Source organism: Eutrigla gurnardus (genome assembly GCF_963514095.1).
Source record: "Eutrigla gurnardus genome assembly, chromosome: 10".
NCBI classification, from domain to species: Eukaryota; Metazoa; Chordata; class Actinopteri; order Perciformes; family Triglidae; genus Eutrigla; species Eutrigla gurnardus.
Window position 1 is genome coordinate 16,382,500 of NC_139924.1, and position 19,087 is coordinate 16,401,586.

General features: G+C 41.4%; 1 protein-coding gene across 1 annotated transcript in view; it reads left to right on the forward strand.

Moving 5' to 3' along the window:
- Positions 1-19,087, forward strand: part of plekhg2 (pleckstrin homology domain containing, family G (with RhoGef domain) member 2) — a 67,029-nt gene that overhangs the window by 12,319 nt on the left and 35,623 nt on the right. Inside the window, exons 3-4 of the mRNA XM_084020449.1 lie at positions 6,904-7,409; positions 14,378-14,478. Coding sequence (XP_083876575.1) covers positions 6,904-7,409; positions 14,378-14,478 — 607 coding nt within the window. The remainder of the gene's footprint in view (positions 1-6,903; positions 7,410-14,377; positions 14,479-19,087) is intronic.

Here is a 19,087-nt window from a genome sequence, read left to right on the forward strand (position 1 = left end):
AGCATTTTACGCTGTAAATTCAACATAATCTTAATTTCTGCAGATTCCTTCAGTCCGACACAGTTGTTCTCACCACTCTGTTGCCTCTATTTATAACACAGCTGCACATACCAACTGCAGCTAAATTAAACCCTGTAAATACCATGAGGCTCTGTGGCGCAATGGATAGCGCATTGGACTTCTAGTTAAACACAGGAGAAGTGATTCAAAGGTTGTGGGTTCGAGTCCCACCAGAGTCGTTAACTTTTTGGTTTATTTGTGAAAGACCTGCAGATACACGATTAAAACCTTTGATTAAGTGTGAATATAAAGAATGTGCATAGTTACTCAGTTTGTTTGTGTTTGTTGACATATAAACAGATTTATTTCAGTGTTTCCATCAACTTTCCCTCTGAGCTGTGACTTCCTGTCACCAAACCAGACAGAGGCCGAGCAGAGTGGACTGCTATTACACACACACACACACACACACACACACACACACACACACACACACACACACACACACACACACACACACACACACACACACACAGAGGCTCAGTAATGACGTGTAATTACACACAGCCACCATGCTGTTTAGTTGCTTAACTGTTATATTGGCTTCCATAGTTAGCATTCAAACACACATACATGCACACACATACAATCCATGCACCGATTGTTACTTGGCATGTAGGTAAACAAATACGCACACATGCACACACACACACACACACACACACACACACACACACACACACACACACACACACACACACACACACCAATATGCTCTGTGTGTAGGAAGTTGTATGGTTTGTGGCGATAAAGTGTAGCCCTGAACAATGTTTCTGCCGTGGCATTCACACACACACACACACACACACACACACACACACACACACACACACACACACACACACACACACACACACACACACACACAATAAAATGCCACAGCCGATCTGTTGATTATAACCATAGAAAGGAACGAAGCAGAAAATAGAGAACGCCCAAGATAAGGCTGCAGAAAAATGAAGGATAGAATAGAAAGAGAAAGGAGGAGGAGAAAGCAGTGTAGAAGAGGGAGGAGAACAACTCCGTCTCGTATGTGATTGGCTGGTTTGTAAAGCCTCCCTGCTGTTATTCAAACAGCTCAACAAAGAAACAAAGAAGATGAAGATACATGAAAACAGGCAGAAGGAAAGTGAACTTAAAGCAAATCTATAGACATCATTATCAAGATTGTTAACTGGCAATGTGTTGAGTTAAAGTAGAAATACCAGAGAAGAAGAATTCAAGTCAAGTGAAGCTCATATTAAAAAACATAAAGACAATAACATTGGGGTAAAATTAGCAGATTGTTTAAGGGAGTTCACTCTTATGTGGAGGATTGAATGTAAACACAAGGAAGCTGTGAGGATGCACGTGTGTTTGGGTCAAAGGTCAAGTGGACGGGCTGCTCACATCAGTCCTCTTGTCTCACTTGGACTCACTTCCTGTCTCTGTCTCGGTTTAACATGTTGCGTTGTCTCTGCTGCAGTGTGCGGACACACAGACACACACAAACGCACACGCACGGAACAAAGAAAACACACAGCTTTATCTCCCAGGTTTTATTTCTGTGTTCAATTTAGGTTGATCCGGTACGACATTTTGGGAAATTCAATTATTTTAGATAAGCTGGAATTAAATTAGCTCCATCAGAAGAGGAACATGTGGACTGATCGTGAAACTCCAACCTCTTCGGGCCATCTCTCCACTGTCCTGTTCACATCAGATTACCACAAGTCTGAGACACACTTCTTTTTATTTGACTTCCACCAAATTGAGGATCTCTAAAATGTCGTCTAATATAAATGATGGTTAATGAGTTCATCTGTATGTCCTTACTCTCGCTAGGCCTACCTTAGTAGAAACAAATGAAACCTATAAACACATCCTTTCTTGGTAGCTTCACGTGTTGCACTGAGTTGTAAAGCAGGTGTGATTTGTTCTTTTCTAAGAAACGTTGTTGCATCACTGTTGAACACATAATGACAGCGAGGAGCTGCTCTCTTATTACCGTAATAACACACGCTGGAATCCACTCCACCGTATAGTTTCACAGCATGTATTTAAAGGGGAATTCCACCTTAAACTAGCACTGACAGCTGAAAGGTAAAATTGTGTCTCTTTTACAATTTGCAACAAAGAGAATCAACGTAGACTCAGACATTTTTTCTAATTAGTACTTTTAATAGTTGTTTTTTAGTTTTGTAGAAGATAACATAACAAAATACAATTCCAGTTCAAGAAAGAAAGATGCCAACAATATTGAACTGTGAGCAGCATTATTATAGCACGATATTATGAGTGTGTGAAGTAATATAAATCTTGATCTCTTTTCTTAATATTGTCTTAATTCCAATTGTTCTGATCTTGTCATTTTATGTAATAAAAAATTGAAAGTTTAGACATATTTACAACGCTAAATATAAAGAAATTATTTATGCTACCAAAATAAAATTAAAACACATGCTCATGTTTTCTATACCGTTTCCATACCATTACAGGATATGCGGATGTGTTAACCAATGACACATTATAAGTAACCATTTAAAAACGACCAGAACACCTTTTAATTGTGCACTAGTCTCTGTATATGTGCTAGCTCCAGGCGATCCCTCCCTCTGTGTGGATTGTGTTTTAGGGTGGATGTCAGCCCACTAACTCTTATGTATCAGAGTTCCTCCTGATGTGGAGTTAAGGGTTCATGTTCCTGTCAGACTTAACAACACTGGAACACGAAAATGAGCAGGCGGTGTCATGTTTGACGACTACCCACGTGTTCGAGGTGGAACATTGGAGGCCCATCAAAGACTGAAGAAATGAGGAAGGAATTCCTCAAGGAACGATCTGTGGTTCCCTAAATTTTAGTCTGATCAACTCATCCAACATCACTGACAGCATGCAGGGCTATTAGTAATCTGACATATTTAGTTTGAACAGGATCTTGGTGGTGGGTCTTCCACATTCCTAACAAACATCCACCTTGACTGAAGGATGGACTGATTAGTGTTCAAAGGTCACTGCGGCCTTTTAAATAAATTTTAGGATAAATCTTCTGCATTACCAATCAAAACCCATAAGATGGAGAAAGGCCTGCCGACACCCCGATTGACAGCTGTTATTTTGGCATCATTTTTGCACCGTCTTTCCAGGGAGGTGTTAATGACAAAGATAGAGATCAAGTGACATTCACCAAACCACATCCTGTATTTTAAGTCAGGTGCACAGCTTTCAACTTTGCATCAGCCCCCCAACACACACACACACATGGTTGTGGGTGCAAACCTGAACCTGATTCTAACTGCTCCATGAAACCAAGTCTGAACCCTAAATGCAGCAATTGTTTTCACTCAAATATATCTAAAACTCAGAGTGGTCCTCATAACGATAGAAGAACAAAAGCACACACAAACACACACCCTCACAGAGCCAACAACAGGAAATCAAACTCGTTGAGAAGCTGCAGAACAACTTACAATCTTTATTTTTCATAAATGTAGCATTTCTTTGCTCTATTAGTTTGTCCATAACATACCGAACACTTAGTAGATAGACATTTTATATCTTCTTATTTCATTTTTCTTGTTTATATTATCCAAGCTTTTGCTTGTTTTCTGTTATTGTGAGCAATGAATAAAACAGTAAAATTTCCTGTATCTAAAGATTATTCTTGTGCGTGTGTTTGCATTGCAGTGACATGAAACATCTAATAAGGAATTTGGCATTTTAAAGTGGAGGATGAATTTTAATGTGAAACTGCAGCGTCAAACTGTCATTATTGGTAGTTGGTTGTTTTGTCTTTCTCTCTTTGTTCTTCTGTTTGTCGGTTTGCCGTTTCTGAACACACTCATTTCTCACTGAGGCGCTTTGATGATGGTGTTGATGTCGATGACGGTGATGCCTGTGTTAGCACTGGTTATAAGAGGAGGTTGAAGTCATGTTTTTTTGTGTTGGTGCAGAGCCAGAGCTGATAAGAGAAAGGGAAGGGGGAGGGAGGAAGGAGGGGGTCTGAAGTCGGGAAGAAGCAGAGAGACCTCGCAAGAGTTTTACATCTTGGTCTTGTCGTTGCTGCTCGCAACTTTCTAAAGAGCCGCTCATCCAAACAAGTTTTTTAATGCAGGAGTTTTACTTTCCCGTTGTGGTATTAGCACTTTTATTGGAGTAAATGTTCTGAATACACCCTCCAACACTAGTTAAACAATTGTGGGTTTGATCTCTCAGTGAAGTCCGACAGGTTTTATTAGCTATGGTAGTGTTTTTCCAGGTGAAACATCACCTCCTCATATGGAACAACTACAGCTCTTTAAAGCACAGGAGTGTGCACCACATTCACCACATGGACAAGGAGGTTAACAGCTTTACAACACTGTTGGCAGCTGTTACAGTAATTCCTGTAAGAACCTGTGTTCTTTATGAAGCCGGGGTCTCACCTCGGAGGGAAAGAAAAAAAACCTTATGAGTGCATATAGGAAAATGTTCTCATTTAACACTCTCTGCTCGGAAATTCCTCCTGCCGGGATGTCTGGAATTTAAACGCTAATGATCTTTAAATGCTTCTCCATCTTTGTGCTAGCATGCAGGACAGGTGTGCTGCTGTCTGGGTGGAAACCAAAAATGAAATGATTACAGGGTCCCGTGAAGTTGTGACGAAAGGAAAAGACATATCATTACATTTTTAAATATGAGGAAATGTGTTTTATGAGAGGAGAAAAAAAAATGAGGGAAACTGTCAATCAAAAGTCTCCTTATGGTCTTTAAAGACAGGTTGCCAGGTTTGGTAATGTCATCCCTCTACAGAGAGCAGGAACAGCCTGAAATGGTCCATAGAGAACCTAATTGGGAAGCATTATTGATAAGCATGATTTCTGTTTGTGTAGGATTCACATGTGGGAGATGGTATCAGCTAAAGAGGTTGTATCTGCCACCAGGGGTTAGCTGTTGTTTTCAGTCTTTATGCTAATTAAGGCCAACCACATCCTGACTCCTGTCTTCACATCTTATCCTCAGAAAGACGCTGAATAATTGCATTTCCTAAAAGGTTTCATCTGCTGCAGCTTCATTAAAGCGAACGCCGACGATTTGAGGAACTATATGAGATAAAGAAATGCATTTGTTCTTTGAAAAAGGAAGAAAAAATACATGATCGTTTCAAAACGGGAAGTTTTTATCTTTCATGACATCTCCTTTAAAGATGTGTTGCTCGTTTCACATTCAGCGACTGTAATTTGGACAAAAAGAGAAGAGAGCATCAGTGTGGGGTGATGCTCTGTTGCACAAACACTTCCTGTTCACACAGAGGAAGACAGCTGCAGTGTTGCTCTCCAACCCTGAGCTGCTCTATTTGAATAATCAGAAATAATCATTTGATAGACTGGACACATTCGCGTTGCTAGTTTCTGTCTGGTCACAGATCGAGAGCGAAGCCATTTGACTGGCTGCTGCCCAGTGGAGGGAAGTGGCTTGACGGTGCAGGTGTCTGATGCCAACACACACATCCTCCATTGTGTCAGTCAGCAGAACAGGAAACAAGGTAACCCCGCCATCAGGCTTGATTTACAGATGCAACACGACTGTCAGTTAAAGTGAGGAGGAAAGTCTGCTGAGCACATTTGGATCGACTGAAGGTTTGATTGACCGGCTCCTTTGGCAGGTAGCATGTTGGCTGATGAAGATCGGTTCTAGTTTTGTTTGGTTCAAACTCTGGATAAAATGATGGAGACTTTCTTTTACTTTGACTTGTCTCTCACAAATTTGTGTTTACATGTGACCACAGGTGAATATATTTGGTGTCAATAGAGCAGCTGCAGGGATGACGCCTTTGTTTCAGAAGTGTCGAATGTATTTGGTTGTGGATTATGTTTACTTTTGATGTATGACAAATATGATTCCTCTGCCGTTGTTTTTTTAGCCCTCGAGGTTTGCCGATCGTGAAATAGGCGATCCGAAGATCGGCTTTAACGATTTCTGGTCACCGATCGACATTATGAACAGCAAATCCACATTTAAGTCATCAGGAGCTGCTGGTGGAGAGCTCAGTCCTGATTGGCTTATTATGATGCGTTCATGCTCTATTCAGTAACAAATAGTATTGAGTAAATGATAGCATCGTCATGATGTGTTCAAATGTAATCTTCTAATATGACAATTGAATGAATCCACTTGTTTGAAGGAGATGTTTTCACATGAATATATAACAGCTATTTTAGAGGGAGTGAATGAGAAACAGCACTTTATTTCTGAGTGGAAGTAACTGGAAACATGTCATTGACCTGCAGACTGATGAAGGTAACTATAGTGTCAATAATGTGACAACATAATCACAAAGATAGCTGAGGCTTTTTTCTGTTGGTCCACTTTAAGAGGACTGAGTTTGGTTCCTTTACAGAGGACTATATGTGAAAACAGCCTTAGTAGACTCATTTAGCCATTTGTTAGCAACCGTAAAAGCCTCAGAATTCACCAGAGGGGTATTTACTGACGTATTTTATATTGCAGAACTAAACGTTAAAATCTCCTCAGCTTTTGTTAAACACAGACCTTATTTAAGGCATCGAAACAACAACACATTCAAGAAAACACTCTGACTTAGAGACGAGGGAACAGGAAGTGCAAAATTGCGGACTCATTTCACTAATGTTTTATTTTTGTGCAGAACTGACTGATGCAAAAACACTTGACACATGAATGTCTTCGTTTAATATGACATGAGTAAATATTTGTATTTCCATTTATTTTTTTCTGATCTCCATGTTTCAAGTTGAAATGGATAGTACCTTTTTTTTTATTTTATCCATGTTCTGACTTGCTTCTGTTGAATATATATTATAGAAATAATGAACTGATCGTCTCTTTCGGTCTGTCTCTCTGCAGCCGCCAAGCGTCCCTCCTCAGTATCGTCTCTGAGTGGGATTGTGGGTAGGATGATGTCGTCCGGTGAGCGAGGAGCCTCATCTTCCTCCTGCACCTCTGTCAACACCGTCTGCTCGGATGGTGAGCGTCCTGCCTCCCTCTCCTCCTCTGCGTCCTCCGTCTCCCTGCAGGACACATCCCACTCCTCCTCTTCCTCCTCCTCTTCCTCTCTGCCGTACGGCGCCGTGCCGACCTACAACGCCTCCTCATCCTCCACGCCGAAGAGGAACGGCTCGGACATCAGCCTGGACCTGACTCCCCTCGGTACGCCACATGGGGGAGGAGTTCCTGGAGGAGGAGTCTGTGTTGCCAACGCGACAGGTGGAGGTAACCCCAATAATGGACATGCAGCCAATCCGGCGGCGGTGGCGGCCACACCCAGACAGTTTTCACGGTTGGAGCGAGTCCTTCTGGAGATCGTGGAGACAGAACAAGCGTACGTCAGAGATCTGAAGAGCATCGTGGAGGTAAGAACCAGAGCGCCAACTTATGATTACTCATATATTTGACATTTTCCAACGGTTTAGAATGGTGACGTCATCAATCGAGTTGTTCTGTCCGGCCGACAGCGAACATCAGAGTAGCTGATTCCAGAAAGGTTCCCTGTGATGTGGAAGACATCGGGTAACTGCTGAACTCCAAAAGACACCAGATTACTGAAGTGTCTCAGAACACAGTTATGAAATAAACAGTCCAACTTCACATTATCTCTAGTGATCATATGTCAACTTATGTTTGCTCATAATATCTCGTCACTGAATGTCACAACACTTCATTTCGACCTTCGCAGTCTTTAGTTCGTCATCGACCACTGAATTGGTACACGACAAATGTCAGTGGAAAAGACAATATTTTAAGATGGTTTCAGCATTAAATACATCTGAATGCACGTGCTCTTCTTTAGTTATTACAAAGATGCCTTCAGGTCTCGCCAGAGAGTCATTGAATGCAGCCGCTTGAATCTCAACAAACAACATGAAAATGTCCTCGATAACTCAACAATATGATGGTTTAATGTTGAGACCATCAGTTCTGAATATCTGTTGTTGTTGAACTTGGCTGTCATGTGACATGGACGCAGGTCAAGAGATCCGACCCCCCAAGAAAACGCATCTACAATCTCAGAGCTGTTATTGTGAAACTAAAAACGTTTTTTCTGTGGACCAACGTGGCTCCTTCTCTGTTCTTTCTTCTGTTGTGATATGGCGTTACATAAATACAATTGACTTGATTTAACTATCTCTCTATGACATATGACATATGGAGTAATGCAAAGTAAAGTTATGCTGTAGCTGTGATTCTATAGTAATGTTTTTAAAATGTCAGTGTGATCTTTAGAGATGTTTTCTTACTCGGCCTGCTGGAGCCAACGAGCCTCGCTGGGTAGCTTTTATTACATTATTTATTATCGTGGGTCGCTGCCGCTACTCTCACTGCAGAGAAGAACGCCAACAATTTGAATGACAGTCTCTCCTTCAAATAGAGACGTATGAGACGTCGGCACCATCTGCAAGCGCTGATGCGCAGCGTGATGTTACTGTCAATCTCAGCGCCGTGGCAACACGTACACTACAAGATCAGGTTATCAGCAGTCAGCAGACAAAACCACTGACTGGTTGGCGTGGTAACCAAACTGTACACAGTACAGTACAGTACAGCTGTGAGTGTGTGTGTGTGTGTGTGTGTGTGTGTGTGGGAGGAGCTTGCTGTAGTCTAGATTTACTGGCCAGGTGTGAATGCCTCGGGGCCAGTTTACCTGCAGCTGGCCTCCACACACATTTTTTTATCTGCCCGTCTCCATCCTCCTCGTCTTCCTCGTCTTGTCTTCTTCAGACTGATCTTGTCTTTACACTTAATATATTCTGCGTTGTTTGCAGCAGCTGACAGACTGTTGGCTCAAAGTTAATCTTCAACACGTTCTGTAAAATAACGCAGCTTGTCACTTTTTCATGCGTCAGTGGCTGACTTTTCAAAATAAATGTCCGTCTTTACCGGAAGTTAGGTTTAGGCAACAAAACCACTTTAGGACAAGAGTGTGGTTGATGTTAACTTGACTGACTAACAACTCACGTGACTAACGACACTAACGATTTATGTTACTAATGACTTACAAGACAAGATGTCAACGTTTACCTTTAGTTTGACACGGGACACTAACAGTAGTCTTTGTTTGACCCATCTACCTCCCCTCCCTCTCCCTGTGTTGACCATATCTGTCTTTGTTGTACAAGTGCTGCTTTGGAAAATCTGATTTAAATGTTGTGTGTTAAATGTGAGCCTTCAAAGTTACTTCCAAACAGTTTGGATCGACATCGAAACAGAGAGATTTACTGCTGTTTTTCCTGTTGCACTGCAGGAAATCAACCAGCGTTTCACATGAGGAATGCAGTTGACAAACGTCTGGAAGAAAGTTCTTCATGAATAAAAAATTACCTTTTTTTAAAAAAGGAGTTTTGAATGAAAAAAAAACAAAAAAAAACGGATTTGTGAGAATTTGCTGACTTGGTGGGTTGCTTGTGTGTGTGTCTCATCTATCATTGGTCCAGGTGCTCCATGAGTCAGCCAGGCAGTGTTGTGTGTGTGTGTGTGTGTGTGTGTGTGTGTGTGTGTGTGTGTGTGTGTGTGTGTTTGTGTGTGTGTGTGTGTGTGTGTGTGTGCGTGTGTGTGCGTGTGTGTGCGTGTTTGTGTGTCTCTGTGTGTTAGCCTCCCTCTGTCAGATTGGAGTGTGAAACCCTTTTGAAGTAAAAGAGAGAATTTACTGCTACTTTCATCCTCTGCCATGACACACACACACACACACACACACTCACTCACTCGTGCCTCGGCTGTCATCAGGTTCATCAGCTGTCTGTTGGTTTCTTCTTCTCCGACCTTCCACAGAGGACGAACTGTCTCTCTCATCACCACATTTTTCTTCTTCGTTGGTTAATCCCTCCTGACTCTCTGTTTCTGTTACACTCTTGTTGGACTTCATCGAACACTCAGAGGTCTCCGTCAAACACACACGCCGAGTACCATCGTCCTGCTGTCAGCACTAAAGGAGTCTACCGGCAGATCGTTAGTCACTTCTAGTCAGACGATAGAAAGGCTTTTAACTTGAGCAACTTCAGTGAACTCAGTGCAATCCCAGAATTCCTTTCTCGTGATGGAAAGGAGATCTGATAAATGATAGTGGTGTGTGTGTGTGTGTGTGTGTGTGTGTCTAATGTAAGCCTTCATTCCTGCTGCTCTCTGCATTTGAGGTTTTTTGCTGAAGTCTGGTTTTGATTGAGGCTGTATGATGTCACGCTCACTGGGAATCTGAACCAACTACCATAATAGGCTTGTGTGTGTGTGAGTGTGTGTGTGTGTGTGTGTTTGTGTGAGGGAACAATAACAACTCAGAAAGAGGAAAAGAGTGAAACCAGCTTCACTCGTCACTGACTTCTAAACTCATTGTCTATAAACTTTTTAATAATCATTTGTCATAAAGCCGGCTGAGATCACTCCACCTGGTTCAACGCCTTTCATTCATTTTTTTTTATACCAATAAATTATTTTTGTTCTTCCTGGCTCTTTTCAAGAGAGAAATCACTGCAATAAGTGAATTAGAAAGAAGTGTAATGCTTTCATCTGATTCAGTTTTTTTTAATGTGAGTTTTCTAAGAGAGAGAAACGTTGTGGAGTGAACATGAGATGAGATCCTGCTGTTGACCTGCAGCCAAGTGGGACAGGAAACCAAGGGGGAGGAGGAGAGACGGGGACACAGAGAGATGGGGGAGGGACAGATCGGAGGGGGGGTAAGAAGAAGTAGGGAAAAGATGGGGGGGGGGGGGGGGTTCAGTGTTGAGATTGGGGGACAAGAAAGGGGGGAAGGAGAAAACAGTTAAAGGGAAAGAGCAGAAGCAGCAAAAGAAAGGAGAAAAGGAGCGAAAGAAGTAACGGAAAAAAGGACATGACGACAGAGAAAAATGTAGAGGGAAAAAGGAGGTGAACGTTGGGTCGCAGATTTGGGGAACGAGAAGGGGAAAGAAAATCACGTCTCAACCAAGAGACGTCTCCTCCAGTTTCTAGTTTCATCTTCAGTGAGCAGCAGATCCAACAGTTAGATTACGATAAGATAAAAGCCACATCGTGCAGCAGTTGCAGGGAAACTGTGCAACAAAATGTAAACCATAAAGATGATGAATGTAATGTACACATTGCCAGAAAGTAGTGCAGTTACTAACACAGCAGTGATGGAATGATGTAGGATTTCATCCATCGCATTGAAAAACACTCCCAATAGGGAGATTTTAAAATGAAATTTGAAATTAAAATATATCTAACATACTCAGATCCTTTGGATTAATCTATTTAAATGAATGAATCCTTGCCTGATGTCTGGTGTGTAATAATATCTAAAATAATAATAGTAGTGTTGTAGATGTTGTAAAAGGCATATCATTTATCATATAATGGAACGTTTTTAATAGGCTATGTTAATAGGAAAGAGGCCTCTGTGCTGCATCGTTGCTCTGTTGGTCTAATGTTCACGTCACTGAGTGCTGCACTCTTCTTTCATCACCATCATCATCATCATGGTGGTAATGGTGTCATCTGCATAAAGGTTCATCTAAGACAAACAAAATGTTTCATATACTTTGAAGGACTTTCCCCATTCATACATATAAAATATATCTACATTAAAATTTTTATTGTGTTTGAATGGTTGACCCACTTCCACACAAAGACATCACTCCTTCCTTCTTCTCTTTCTTTCATCCATTGTTTTTTCGCTCTACTTCCCTCCTCTCCATTCTTCTCCTTCATTTGTTTTGTTCCTCATCTCTTCCTCATTCCTCCTGTCTTCTTCTCCGTCTTCTTCTTCTTGAGCTCTCTCATTTTCCCTCATCTCTCTCTGTCGCTCTCTCTCTGTTTTTTCTCTCTGTTACTCTCCCTCTCTCTAACTCCATGCCCTCCAGTCTGTGTGTTTCCTGTTGCCTTTAAAAGGTGATGAATGTGGCCAAGGCCTCTCATTATATGCCTCATTATAAACACACACAACACACACATGCACACACACACACATGCACACGCACACACACACACACTCACACACACACACACACACACACACACACAGAGTGCTTGTTATTGTAGCCAATTTAGGCAAAAACCAGAAACAGAAGGAACGAGAGAATGATTGTTTGTTTGAAGCCACATTGTGTGTTTGTATATCAAATACACAGCATAAGGTATTTCAGAACACACACACACACACATATATGCATACACGCACACACTCACACACACACACACACACACACACACACACACACACACACACACACACACACACACACACACACTATTTTATCCAGAAACATTGTCTGCATATTTGACAATCCTGGTAAATATAGTTTGCTTTCATTGGTTTCCATTCGGAATATCTTCCACAGCACATTTTCTGACCAATCAGAGAGCCGTTTCATCTAATAACCAATGGCAATGCTCCATGGATGCATCAATAACTGACCCCAGTCCAGGGGTTCAAACACAAAAGCTGGCAAAAAAGTTGCTGTGGTGATCAAATACTTTTGTGCAACCAAGATGGGTTTTCAGTTTTATGGCCATCTGAACATCTCCAGAGAATACAATACATACGAAGAGAAAGAAAAGGCAATAAGAGCAAATCAAATAAATCATACATAAAAGCAGGAAAATAAGTGTTTGATTTGGGACACTAAGAGACCAGCAGCACCAATAACTAAATGCAGGTGTAATGAGTTGTAGGTGTAGATGCAGCGCTGCTTTCATGTTAAACAGAAACAGATTATTTCATTTTGGCTGAAGAAAGGTCTTTTTTATTGTAGTGAATTGGATTATAATATAATCGGAGGATTTTCTTTTCAGTGACCCTGTAGAGAGACGTCATGGATCCCAGTTTGACTTTAGCAGGCGAGCTGACTTCACTCCCAGAATATTTCCTCTTTTGCCAAATTTCTCTTCCTCCTTGGACAAATTTCTCCGTCTTTTTGTCCAAATCTTCAGCTTGGCAGTCAGTCCGAGTGTTTTAGCGTGCGGACTTCTGTTTGCTTCAGTGTGTCAGTGGGTTTGGTGACGGGTTACTAATAAATCTGTGTGATGATGTGAAACGTCTTTGTGGTTTCTGGACTTTTAAAAACTGTCTCTCCGTCTGCTATTATCTCATCTCTCTCCCCTCCACTGTAATCTTAGTAAAGCTACTACAGGAAATGAGCTCATGTGACAGGATTGGATGATGGATTTCAGTCTGTGAAAGTTTCCATTACAACATGACAGACAGAGCACAGTGATTATTAAATGTTGAAATATTTTAAGAGAGGGCAAAGTTATTCGTTATAATTATCAATTAGGAACAATTCCAAACCCTGTTGCCTAAATGGTGTCGCTTGGATTCGATTTCGACCTTTGAAGTCAAAAGCAGCATCTGTGATTCTCCCAATATTTGTTTTACCTCCATCAGCAAAGAAAAAAAAAACACTTGAAAGACGAAACTGTGTCTTTCTGGCTGCAGCTGCACATTGTGAGTTTGTGAAACATGAACTTCGTGATGCATTTAGATGACCGCGTAAGTTCTGAAAAACGAAAACCCTCCTGCCATCTACTGGAACATATTAAATATATTATTTAAATTTTACCGTATAGTCTTATTGTGGTCTTTCCAAAAGAAATATCACCCTTGATACCATTTATCTTTTTAAAAAAGAATATGAATATGCAGTTCAGGCATCAACACTCCATAATATAACAATGACATCAAATAGAATTGAGGGTTTGAATCGTGACTCCCACAATGACTCTCCTCTATAATATTTTATCTTCTTTTTTATAAGTTAATTAAGAGGGTTGTATTCAGTTAGCTAGGCCACACAAGAATGTCTCATTAGTTATTTGTGATTTTGAGGACACGTTTGTTTCCACTTTGCCCATCTGCAGTTCATCACATTTATAACTTGAGATGAGATCTGCTCAGATCAGACTAGGATCAGACGCTGATCACTCTGGTGCTCATGAACTTCCTGTTTTTCTCCTTTGTTGTTTCCTGTTTGACTTCCTGTCTGATGCCAGCATGTCTGAAAGTGCAGGTGATTTCTTACAGGTTGTGTAATGATGCGTGTTCTGGTAGTGAGGAGATGTTGTGACAGAAGGTACCACCTATCTAAAAAAGTTTTCATATAAATAATCACGCCATCATTATAAAATTTAATAGAAATCTGTTATTAACCTAGTTTCTTTCCCTTGGATAGGTCTAATTAGGGAAACGTGTGTGTGTTGACTCAACAGTCTACACGGTGCTTTGGTGATGAGTCATTTTAACTTTTAAACACTGCTATGTAACATAAGATTATGAATGAATTTCAATCATTCACTGAAAACCAAAGTTATTGAAACATATTTCCATCCTGATAAACTCGTTTCTGTGTGTCTGCAGGATTATCTCGGCTGTATCATCGACTGTGGCTCTCTGCCGCTGAAACCAGAGCAGGTCAGCACGCTGTTCTGCAACATAGAGGACATCTATGAGTTCAACAGGTAACACACACGCACACACACACACACACACACACACACACACACACACACACACACACACACACACACACATTCTGATAAGCAGCAAACACTGAACACAAAACAGGAAACATGTCCAACTACCTGCAATCTGTGCACCTTTTGTAACATACTGTCCTATGTTTTATGCTGTTGCTGTCATAAATAAATAAACAAATGCATAAATAGATGAAATGAAAAAGTAAATGCATGAATGCGAGCATAAAAACGTAAAACATCATGCTGAAATAAAAACAGATATAAATAAATGCATATTTCTAATGACTTTATATACTGCTGGTAGTTGAGTATTTAATAATACATCATCATTTGTTTAGTTTAATTATCTAAATCTGTAAAGTAACTAAAGCTGTCAGAGACATGAAGTGCAGTGAAAAGTAGAACATTGGCTCTGAGATGCAGTGAAGTATAAAGCAGCAGGAAATAGAAGTGAAGTACTTTGAAGTTGTACATACTGTACAGTGCTTGACTAAACGCCGTGAAGTGAGGCTGAATGAGCCGTTTGCATCTGAAAACAGTGAATCTGCTTCGTGACGCCGTTTCATCACGGTGGTGTGAACAGGAAGTGCATGCGTTTGACGTGGTGCGTTAGCCAGCGTTTCATGTAACTGTGAAAAAAACTGAGAAAACAAGAAAATCATTCGTGGCTTTGAGTTCCGGGAAAATATCGCGTGGCTAACACACATACAGACGGAGATACGCTGCTTGTGGAAAACATTCAGAGGTAGACGTGAAGAGAGCAAGGCACGGACGAGGCTGCGGGTTTGATTCCCACCATAAAATCGTGCTCTGTTGGGGTTTTGGGGGGATGAAAGCATGCAGCAGCTGTTGAGCTCATATGACTTCAGGTTTCATGGAGTAGGAATGTGTCTGTGTCACGCTAGTTTGAGCAGCCGTCCCTCCTGGTATGTTCAGCCAAACGGCCTCTGCTGCAGTGCATTGTGGTCAATTTTACAGACGTCCGCAGAGAGGAGAGAGTTAGTCTGCAGCCGGAGGATAAGTGATGCCTCTGCAGCTGACATACTCTCTTACTGCTGAATGCTCTGCTGCTAACGTCCCAGTGAGACACGTCTTCATGGTTTGCAGGGTTTGAGTTACACCGGGGCTTTCAGGAGGAGCCCTGGGCTTCATTGGGGTGTGTGTGTGTGTGTGTGTGTGTGGGTGGGTGTATGGGGGGGGGGACTGGGGGCTGGCAAGGAAGCTGTTAAAATATGTCACATACACATAACCCTCCACCCTGCTGATCGTCGTGTTTTCACACCTCACTTTCTTTGTGTTTGACCCAACACACTCACACACACACACACACACACACACTCACACACACACACACACACACACACACACACACACACACACACACACACACACACACACACACACATAGTTTTCATTTCTTCCAGGCTTCCTGTCCCAAGTTCTCATGGGAAATGTGTATGAGAGACAAAGACTGAGACAGACAGAGTGAGAGACAGACAGACAGAGAGAGAGAGAGACAGACAGACAGACAGACAGACAGAGTGATAGAGTGACAGAGAGCGACAGAGAGTTCCTTCCCCTCTCTCTCTGCAATTAATTTGATTTAAGTCCATTACGTTAATTGTTCTTAATGAGGTAATTAAAGCTCTGGGAAATCCCCTCAAACCTTCTTCATCGCCGTCGTCTGTCTGTCTGTCTGTCTGTCTGTCTGTCTGTCTGTCTGTCTGTCTGTTTGTCTGTCTCTCTCTCTCAGGGTCATGCAGAGTTTCTGACCTGGTTACTCTCTTTTTTCTTTGTCCGAGAAAGGAGAGAAAATAAGAAAAACCCCCTCATCCTGAGTCACACACACACACACACACACACACACACACACACACACACACACACACACACACAGGCACACACACGGTACCAGATGGATAGTCATAACAAGCCCAGAGAGGCTACATCATCCAACATAGCTTCAACATGACAACATACAGCAGTGTGTGTGTGTGTGTGTGTGTGTGTGTGTGTGTGTGTGTGTGTGTGTGTGTGTGTGTGTGTGTGTGTGTGTGTGTGTGTGTGTGTGTAGGTGTGTGTGTAGGTGTGTGTGTGCGTGTGTGTGTTACAGGATTGAATCAGGCCATGTGTGCACAATGAAGTTAATTAGCACCAATAACTAAAGTGAGGATGAATGAACCGCTGGTTGTACTTAATACTGACCATCTACTGATGAGACTAATTAGAGTCGATTCATTTGACTGATGAAGACAACGACATGCTGTTTTACATCTAACAAGAAGGATCAAACGCTCGTTATCTAACACTGGAACAAATATGAAATATTGCATATTCTCTCATGAATGACGTGGGGAAATTCATTTGTTCAGGGAGCTTTTTTCACAGAGTATGTTATTTGTATTCTGATGCATATGAACATGTTTTGATACTTCTTATCTGCTATAACGAGAAAAAAGAAATATGGGTACATTTGTAAAGTGGTCGGCTCCTGTCAGATCAAAGTAAAAGTACATAAATTGATTCCACGACTAATTAAGGGGATCTATTTATGCTTGCATGCAATTGCAATTTCTGTTAAATACATTTTTGTTGATGTAATCAAAACAATGAGTTAAGTGGAGAACATCTGTAGTCAAAGTACTCTCTCCAATAAACTACATCCTGTGGTGGATTTATCCTTATTTATTACATTCTTTCCCATTAATAATAACGTGAGCTGAGCTTCTATTTCGAGCTCATTTTCACAAGTGACAGAAACCGACATCCTGGTAATTAACTACAATACATGTTGTGGACCAGTCAGCTGTTCAGAACAGGAACCTCGTTACAACGGATCAGCTGTTACGCTGACATCAACTGAAACTGAAAAAGGCGGCGAGTGGACAGACAAACGCCTTATTGACGTGGTAGAAGTGGGCGGGTCCAAAGTAATGGGACTTGTCCCACCCTCATACTATGGGTCCGACGCCCATGCTTTTACTTTTGGGACTAAGTTTATTTGGATGCTTGAGTGTGATGAATGCTCTACTTCAACATTGTGTTATTAATACTTTTGCTGAAGTAACAGACAAACTCGAACCGCATTGTTTTCCCATGATGCACTGGGCCAGGACCCAGCAGCTGAGTCAGCCCGCTGATTGATGAGCTGGGATGGGTGATGTCACATGTATTGATGAACTGTGTGATTTTATTTCGTCGAAACATTCTCATGTTAAATTAATTTTCTCTGCGCGTTCTCACGTTTCTCTCCGCTGTGGTTTAAGATCTGAGCTCTCGCCCCTCCACGCTAACCAGGGGTCACAAAGACATGTGTGCTGCTATCCTTGTGAGGACCCTCGATGACATAATACATTCCTCAGCCTGTTAAGCTAAACCTGATTCTAACCTTAGACCTGAACCCTCACACAGCCCTTTGAAGTGGAGACCACCAGAGATAATGTCTTCACTCTCAACGTCTACGTTTCTAACTGGTCTTAACTTCCTCTAGTGTGTAACTGTGTGTGGGTTCCTCCTTGTAATATCTCATGTCTTCGTTTCTCTGAATCCCTCCTGGGAACCCTGGTGAAAGTTAACACCAAAACCGGTCGTACCGGAGAAAGTTATTTATGGAGCAGAAGAAGAACGACTCTTGGGAGGCAGCGAGAACGTCCATAACTAATGGGGATTAAATGTTATACTGTAGGTTTCATGTGGATGTGCTAAAGCATGGATAAAGTATGGAACATATATGTGAAAAAATTGCCTCAAAATAGACATTCCAATACTATTTTTAATGCCTTTGTTATTTATGGTGGTTATTTGGATAAAAAAAAACATGCAAATCAAATAATCAGGAAACGAATTTTGTGTTTTTATTGGTAAGAAAATGTTGTCATTAGTTGTTTTACTGATAGTTGTAGTTCTATATGCACACGCTCCCGTAGAAATCAAATAGGACTAGAGGAGTCATTCCCATTCAAATCAGCGCAGCAGGAAGGTCAGAGCGCTGGCCATTTCTCTGCTGCAGCGGGTCACTTCCTTATAAAGTAAAGTGACTTATGGCAAGTCTCTGACTCACTAAGGTGAGGCTTTGCACTAGCCATGGAGTCTTAACGTCACAAAGCATAAAGAGGCAGACTAAACGAGTAAAATCAAACAACTTAAGTGTGTTACTGTTATTGTTCCTGCGTAGCGGGAATGAACTGGTAAATAATATTATAACATGATATAAGATCTGAGCATCTGTATCAGAGGCCCTCAATGATGCTCGTATTGATACTTATATCAATACGAGCATCATTTAGGAGACAGGAAGTGTATATAAGTTCAAACCACAGGAAGAGCTTGTGATGAGGCATCTTTGTCCGTCTCTTTCAGTATCCAAAAGGCAGAAATGCCAAAAAAAATACAAAATAAATAAAGGAAAAAGGCCCCAGCTGGATTGGTAGCAGGCTAACCAGCCACATTTCTATGGAGAAAGCACAATATTCTCTGATACTGTTAAGTTCCTCTTCCAGCCAAACCCCCTGTTTATGAATTTACAGCAGAGGAAATAATTAATCATGCAGTCTATGGAAAAATACACCATAAGAATATGAAAACATAATAG